Source organism: Neofelis nebulosa, chromosome 8 (genome assembly GCF_028018385.1).
Source record: "Neofelis nebulosa isolate mNeoNeb1 chromosome 8, mNeoNeb1.pri, whole genome shotgun sequence".
NCBI lineage: Eukaryota > Metazoa > Chordata > Mammalia > Carnivora > Felidae > Neofelis > Neofelis nebulosa.
The window spans coordinates 58,457,013-58,465,434 of NC_080789.1; the positions used below are offsets into that span (position 1 = coordinate 58,457,013).

The window sequence follows — 8,422 nt, forward strand, 5'->3', positions numbered from 1 at the left end:
ATTCATAGGACTTTTGTGAATTTTTCATCCTTTTTATCCAAATGGTTCATCATTACACTTCCTTACAAAGAATAAAATCCTTATTACATATAAGAAAATCATACAGTGTTAAACAGATTTAAAGTGGCATTGATACTTGTCCTCCTCAGTAATACCTTTCTTTTTAAATTAAATTAAAAATTTTTTTGCGTTGAAAATTGATTCTTGAATGGTAATCTAACTCAGTGTTTCTCCCATCCAGCAGCCGAGAAACAGAGACAAACACGTCTATCTCAAGCCAATGACTCTTGCCTCTTCTCCACCAATGATGGCTATCTATGCTTCTTGAAACCAGGAATGCAGCCAAAGGGGGTTAAGTAGAACTCTGGAGCCAACTTTGCCCCTCCCTTCTTCCCTTCTGGAAAAATGGGTACCAACTCTTTCCCTCCTTTCCCTTTGTCTCATCCTCTCACTTAAAGGATTCTACAGGAGGCTATGCATGCATTAAAATGGAGGGCGCTCTCCAAGTGCTGAAGGCAATTATTGCCTGAGAACCCCTTTTCTTAGCCTAGGCCAAGAAGAAGGAAGAGACCACAGAGAGTAAAAAGGGTGGTGTTCTCCGTACTGTGAGGCTAAAAGGTATCCAAGAACTAAAAATAGGTCCACTTAGGAAACTCATAAGCAGGGAAAGCCATAGACACAGATTATAATTTCAGGGTTTCTGGAAAGGCCTGCTATCTCTTCCTTACTCTTGGCTAGGCCCTTAAATTCCAAGTTTAGTTCATTATTTTATCTTAAGATTTTTATTTCTGTTAAATTGTTGATTTGTTTTAAATTTTCTATTGATTAAACTCAAGATGAATTTGTCAGCTATTTTTATGCAAATAACTAGACCAGTGGTTTTCTACTTATTTTGCCTCTAGACTACTCACATGGGAAACATCACCATTATTTATGTCTTTTCATGACACACAATTACTTTGAGTCGGACTATAGTATGTTGTGGGAAGTTTCTTATCAGAATCTGGGGGAGTGAGTATAGTTAGCAAAAGCCATTTCTTTCTTCCTTCCTTCCTTCCTTCCTTCCTTCCTTCCTTCCTCCCTCCCTCCCTCCCTCCCTTCCTTCCTTCCTTCCTTTTTTAGCCATTTCTGATGCCCCCTCTCAGGCTTCTGCCCAGACCACTCCACAGCCTGGATCACCACATAGACCAAGAGTTTCTTGAAGGCAGGGATTCCCTGTAAAGCCCCAACATTGAGCCCAGTCCTTGGCCCACAGGATGTTCTTCATAAATATTTGTCAAGTAAATACAGATATTGATGGAGTAAGAGTGTAAAAAGATACTAGAGACCTGGATGTTTGGATAAAACAACTAGTAAGAAGCAGAAATGTTAACTACTTCCCAATGTGTCAAAGGCTAGCTTGTGGGGAGACAACATGCATACAATTATAACAACATCTAACTCTTATCAGGAGTTTATTATGTGTCTGTCACTGTGCTAAGCAATATGCATTATCTCATTTATTTTTTTTTAATTTTTTTTAACGTTTATTTATTTTTGAGACAGAGAGAGACAGAGCATGAACAGGGGAGGGTCAGAGAGAGGGAGACACAGAATCCGAAACAGGCTCCAGGCTCTGAGCTGTCAGCACAGAGCCAGACGCGGGGCTCAAACTCACGGACTGCGAGATCATGACCTGAGCCGAAGTCGGCCGCTTAACCGACTGAGCCACCCAGGCGCCCCAAGCATTATCTCATTTAATGTTCACAGCAATCCTAAAAGATATGTACTGTTATTATTCCATTTTATAGATGTGGGAACTGAGTTTCAGAGAAGTAAGGTAGCTTGCCTACAGTCACACAACTGAGAAATGGTAGGGCATGGTCTCAAACCCAAGCAATCTGAATCCAGACCCCCAGTGCCATACTGACCCAAAAACTTGGGGCGCCTGGGTGGCTCAGTCGGTTAAGCATCCAACTTGGGCTCAGGTCATGATCTCCCAGTTGGTGAGTTTGAGTTTGAGCCCAGAGTCAGACTCTGTGCTGGACAGCTCAGAGCCTGGAGCTTGCTTTGGATTCTGTGTCTCCCTCTCTCTTGTGCCCTTCCTTGGCTTGTGTTCTCTTCCTCTTCCTCTCTATCTCTCTCTCTCTCTCTCTCTCTCTCTCCCTCTCTTTCTCAAAATTTCAAAAACTGAAGTGCCTGAACACTGAGCACTGCATCAGATCCTTATCATGGCTTTCCTTTCCCCTTCACCACATGCCACACACCCCCCTCCCCATTTGGACATTTCTCCAAATGTTTCCAGACTCTAGATGTTTCATCACTCCTTTTTTCCAACCTCAACCCCATCTTCAGAAATATGTGATTCTCTCACCCATCCTCTCTCAGGAACCCTCCCTCACCATGACAGCATCAGAGACTGGAAGATTTATTTCATTAGAAACACTCAGGGAGACTCTCCACCTTTGAGGAATGCCCCTGAGATCCACTCCCCTACCCACAGCAATCTAAGCACTCCTCACAGCCTTCTCCAGAGAGCCCACCTTCAGAGTCCCTCAGCCCAGGGCTCTGTTCTCCCCACCGCACACCTCCTTGTTGTTGCCTACTCCATTTGTGTCTCTTGGCACCTTTCAGTAGTTTTCCATTATGTGAGCTGACTAAAGCTAATGGAGGGCCTAAGATCAGGGGTCCCAAGATGACCAACCTTTTCAACCCTCAGTAAAGCACTTGGTAAAGGCTGGACTTCTGAGCACCAGGCCTGATTTCCATGGTGACACCCCTGGGGATTGTTGCCATGGTAATGCTGGAGAGACACTGGCCATGGTGAACATTACCTCTCCTCTCTATTTTCCTTTATGAGACTCCCCCAAAGCTAAAGGGAGACCTGCTCCCCCTCTTCAGATATCAAAGGAATCCTAGGCCACCCCAAACAATACTGACTCTTATCCAATAACCCATCAGGTCCCAACCTAGCTTTTCCAAATAAGGTACTTGATGGTCCTGGATTTTTGCCTGCTTTTCTAAATGAAGTACTTGATAGTTCTGGATTTTGCCTGCCTACTAACCCATTAGGAGACCTGAGGGAGGAAATATTGTGGACACTTGAATGAATGAGGGAGAGAGCAACAGGGGGAGGGAGGGAGAGTGCATTGTCTTCTCTTACTGTCATCCCTCCCATGTCTGGTATAGAGGCAACAACAGCCCAGACAGCAGGCACCAGGATACTTTGCCCACCAAGACCAAAGCAGAGAAACACTTAAATGGGTCCAGTGAAAAAGTCACACTGGATTCTGAGTGACACAGAGAGCAAAACAAGGTACACAGCACACAGACAGTGACCCAGACACCCTTCTACTATGACTCAGGCCATTAACTTTGGCTAAGTCCCATCCCCCAGATTGCTAGGAGAAGTCAGGGGAATGGGGGAGGGATAGGGCTGAAAGAGCTATCTTTCTAGCTTATTTGCCAAGCAGAAAAAGCCCACAAACACTAGGGACTCTGAAGCCCAGAGCTAGCCGCAGTGCCGCAGAGGCAGAGAGGAGAGCCATTAGAGAAAGGAGCAGGGACTGGGTTTGGAGAGATTATTGTCTCCCCCTTCACTCTTCCCTCACCTTCCTGAAGCAGCTTCCTCCATTAATTCCTCAGATGCTGGGCCCCAAAGGGAGACCGAGGAGGAAAGAGGAAAGTGGGTAGGGGATTTCCTCCCCTTGGTGGGACTCAAGGGTCACCTCAGAATCCCTTCGCCTATAGCCCTCCTCCTCCCAAATGACCAAGGAACAGTCAGCTTGGGAAGGCAAGCTCCAAGGACGCTGCCTGAGACAAAATGGCCCCCCAGCAGCATCTATCTCGGCCAGAGAGATTGACAGGAAGAGCTTGGGCAACGGAATATACACAGTGAGACAAAGGTGCAGCCCTGCAAATATCAGGCAAAACAGACAGGGAAGGACCAGCTGTGGAACTAAGATAGAATCTGAATTGGCAGGGGGCCCTGGGCCTCTCTTCATCTCTCCCCCTTCTCCACCTTCTACTGTGTCTTTCCTGTTTAGCAAATTGGACAGATCAATACCACCGCTCCTTCTCCCAACATCACCCCATGCCCCATGCCCGCCACACCGGGATGGCCTGAGAGCCTAAAGGAGTTTTTCAGACTTACCTGAAAAAAATAAAGCAAGGAAACTAGGCTTCACAGTAGAAGCCTTTTGTGGATGGGCTCTCCCATGACCACCTCCCTCTTGTTTCTCAGCCTTCATACCTCAGGGGACCATCAAGCTCTAACTCTCACAGCTAATGCTTGCTGTCCAGACTACTTGGAGAGGAGCCCCCAGGCTGGTCATGTTAGCCTGGCCAGACAGACCAGACTGTAAAGCCTAAGGCCCTTGAGGCAAAGAAAGACAAGAGCCCTCTGTATGTGGTGAACACACACATATGTAACCACACACACAAGGCAGAGGCACCCATTTGAGTTCAGTTGGTGACAGCTCAGCATGGTGACAGACTGGGGTCCTTGGGGATGGGACATACAAGCAGGCTCTTCTTAAAACATGTTTATTCAAAGTCCCATTCTCACTGATTCAAAAGGCTCATGCTCCCTCCCCATCTTTGCTTAATTCCTTTAATAAGCATGCCTTGTGCCAAGCACTGTGGACCAAAGATATATAAACAGTGCTCCTGACCTTGACAGCAGTCCTCATATGTGCCCCTCCCTTCTCCAATTGGCTGCAGTTTCCTGGCCCAGCACCCCTCAAAGCCTTACAGGACTCGACACCCAGATCCTTTCACCCCATAGCCTGACATCCCTACCAACCTCGGAAAAGAGGGGTGGGTGAAGAATTCCCTAGGAATTCCCTTTAGGCCATCACAGATAAAGGTCCAGAAGAGATATCTGCAGAGGCAATGTGATAGGAAAATCTATGAGCTTTGGAGTTACAGATTAAGGTTCAGATCTATGAGTTAACAGTGTGACCTTGAGAAAGTCATTCAACTTCTTTGGGCCTCAATTTCCTCATCTGTAAAATGGAAACATTAATACCTACTTCAGAGTGTTGTTTTGAGGATTAAATAATACACGTCAAGTAACAAACCCACAGGAAACATCAGTCCTCCTTAACAAGATCTCCTCCACGGATAGGGCTGTCATGATGAGGTAGAAGCGACTTGCTACTTTTTTTACTGGATCATCAAGAGAAAGGATGAATAAGCAAGTACCTATCAAGACCTCAGGATTTGGTTATTTTTATTTGTTAGGGGGGACTGGGGTGTCTGAAATCCTCTTCCTACTGAACCTGGGAGGGAAAGGCAGCCATTTCCTTAGGACCCCAGAGCCCCCTTCCCGACTGGGTGTGGCATCAATGTATTCCTCAGAAAACCCTTCATCAGATCTGTGCCCTCCGCCCCAGTCTAGGCTGCAACTACTTCAGGGGCTGACGGAGGGCTTGGTCCTAGAGCCCACTCTCATTTATACCTCCGCCCGCAGAAGCCCTGGACTGCCCACCTGTCATCTAGCCCATCCACTGGTCTACCTCCTCCCTTCCTGGGAGGTGGGGGTAGAGATCCGAGCCAATAACAAAGGGAAGATGTGCTTTCTCTAGGGGAGAGGGAAAACATCAGAAAAACATGGGACCGGCTCTGAGGGGTGCGGACGCTGCAGAGAGCAGCAAAGGGGAGTTGGGTCCCCCGACTGCGAGGAAGTAGCCCCCTCCCACTCTGCGGAGACTTGGCCACCAGCCTGGCCAGGCCACACCCAGTCATCCTGATGCAGGGGAGAGGAGGGGCTGCGGCGGAGGATGGAGGCTGAGCGGCGGGGAGGGGGTGCAGTGACAGCCAGGGGCTAAGACTCGGCGGGGGCGGGGTAGAATCTTCCCAAATTCCCTCCCGGGGCGACACTCACCCCAATAACGACGCTGTCGTCCCCTTGGAAAATTGGGATGAACTTGTCTCCCCGCAGAATCTCGGCCTGGTTTAGGGGCCGAAATCGGCAGAGCACCTTGATGCTGCATTCGTTGTTGGTCTCCGCCATGGTGGTCGCCGGCGACAGGCTGGAGCACTTCGCGGGCAGCAGGGCTGTGCGCGCTCCGGAGGAGGGGGGCTCAACTGAAGCCGAGGCGGAGGACAGGTGCTCGGTCTCTGGGACCGAGGAAGCAGGTGGGGCGCCCGGGCGAAGGCTGGGGAGCAGGGCCGGGGCGCGCTTGCTCGCTCCTGCGGCACAGGGATGCAGGCGACCTGGGCGTCTGGTCCTCCTCTCTCGGCTCTCTGCCTCTCCGCCCCTCGCGCTGCAGCGCCGCGCTGCGGGCCTGGGCGGGGCAGCGGCGGGCGGGGCTTCCTTCGCGGGGGGCCTCCCGTTCGGCGTCCACCCGAGGGGGCGCCGGTTCTCTCCTCTCGCCTCCTCCCCCACCCCCGAAGCTCCTAGGTAACCTCGCCCTCACCCCTTCCCCACCCAAGTCACTCGCTGCATCCCAGCTCCGCACCTCCCAGGCCTGCCTGTCCCTCCCTCGGACTCCACCCCTCTGGAAGGGATAAGGGGGCTGAGGTGGGCTTGTCGCCTGGGTAGGGAAGAGAGTCAACGGCGCTTGCACCCTTTTTATTCCGGGACATCCTCCTCCCCCACCCCCGCCCCGCCCCTGTCACTGTCCTCTCTCCATATTGAGAGCCTTCTTCTCATTCTCCATCCCCAACCCCCTCACACAAGATTCCCAACCCACTCAATTTTCAAGGGCAGCTGCCTATACCCCTGTGGAGGAGGGTGTCCAGGTCTCATTTTTCAGACAGGGGTGTCAGGGGAGATGCTAGTCCCAACCCCTTCTACGTCCAAAGGTGCACTCGTTCCCCACTATACACACCAGGTCCCCGGTGTGAAGGAAAACAAACTCTGGTTCTGGGCTATTAGAATTCAAAAGCAAATAAAATTCTCATTTTTGCCTCATAGGCTGGGGCTGGGCATAAGGTGGGCAGGAGAAGCTTTTGCAAGAGAAAGGGAGTCAGAAAGCAATGAAGGAGGGGTAATGATGAGGGTGGGGAAGGCCACAAGGGCTTTGAGAACCTATAGGGCAGACCTCTGCCTTTAGGTTTCAGGCAGGTTTAGGCACCTATGTGTTTCCTGTCCAAGTTACCATTGGTCAGAGTCCCAACACCCCAGCCCCTTTCTCAGGCCTTATTCTGTTTCTCCCCCTTCCCTAGCAAAATGAAAAAAGAAAAGAAAAAAGCCTTAGAGATTCTTTGTCCTTCCTCCCCTCAGGTCAGACTCCTGCTGCAGCCCCTGGGCAGAACCACCTAGAAGCTGGCCAAATTGATTTTTCTTCACGTCACAGGCCTTGCTAGCCAACAGAGAGTTGGACTGCAGGAGTTGAGGCTCTAGGCCAAGGGGAGGAGTGGGGTGATGGGAGAAGGGAGGAGGGGATGGAAGTTTTGCCTAGCAATTGTCTGAGGTCACTTGGACATTATGAGGCAAAAGTGAGAGAATGGTGGCCTGGCCAGACAAGAACTAACTGCACAGAACTCAGCTGAGGGCTTCCCCTTGTTGGGCCTATACCTCTAACCCACCTTGAATCTTAAGGAAACTGAAGAAAAAGGGTCCAGCATAAGAAACCGGATGGATGGATGGAAGAGGGGTAGAGGTTTGGGGAAAAAGCCAGGAGAGTATGCATAGAATGACAATGAGTTCTAAACTCAGGAACATCAGCATCTCTCCAGTCACTTGGTCTGGCACTATTTCTAAGTGTTGCAGCATCCTGAAAGCTCAGGAAGCCTTCTGGAAAACATCCCAAACTCAGGTCCCCAGGGACTCCAGGGTGGCAGCCTTAGTGGAATTGCAAAAAATGCTTGTCTTAAAAAAAAAAAAAAATCTTGTCTATGGAGGGTCAGGGACAAAAATGTACTGGGTATAGGCCCCTCCCTCCCCCAAAAAAACATCCACACGTGATGCAGTAAGTTTTACATAAAGCTAGATTTATTAAGTTTCAAAGGATGGCCTTTCATTCTGAGAGTATGTCCTTCCTACTTTTCTACTAAGAAATGATGGTTATAGTAAACAGTGTTTTCTTTTTCTAGTGCAGTAATGGCAGAATTAATTTTAATTTTACTGAACTGTGAAAATTCAGAAGTCTGAAAACTATTAGTGAAGTGGTTAAGAGCACAGAGGGTGTTCATGGGGCGCCTCTCACCCACAGAGGGTGCCTCAGTAGGTTGAGCTTCGGACTCCTGCTCAGGTCACGATCTCCCAGTTCCCAAGTTGGCACCCTGCCTTGGGCTCTATGCTGACAGCTTTGAGCTGGGAGCCTGGATCCTGGTTCAGATTCTGAGTGTGTGTGTGTGTGTGCGTGTGTGTGTGTGTGTGTGTGTGTGTGTGTGTGTCTTTCTCTCAAAAAAAAAAAAAACATTTTAAAAAAAAAGCACAGAGTGTGTTCAGACATACAGCTACCACTTACCTATTTATGAACTTGAGATGGGA

The 8,422-nt window shown here is 49.3% G+C and overlaps 1 protein-coding gene across 3 annotated transcripts in view; it reads right to left on the reverse strand.

Annotated features, from left to right (window-relative positions):
* KIF5A (kinesin family member 5A) overlaps positions 1–6,324 on the reverse strand; it is a 29,971-nt gene extending 23,647 nt beyond the window's left edge. The window contains exon 1 of one of the 3 annotated variants that reach the window (XR_009265598.1): positions 5,867–6,324. Coding sequence is in view for 1 of the 3 variants with exons in the window: in XM_058742242.1 (XP_058598225.1) it covers positions 5,867–5,995 (129 nt within the window). In the remaining 2 variants the exon portion in view is untranslated. The remainder of the gene's footprint in view (positions 1–5,866) is intronic. The other 2 variants (XR_009265599.1, XM_058742242.1) reach the window with 2 other exon arrangements.
* Between the last annotated feature and the right edge of the window lie 2,098 nt (positions 6,325–8,422).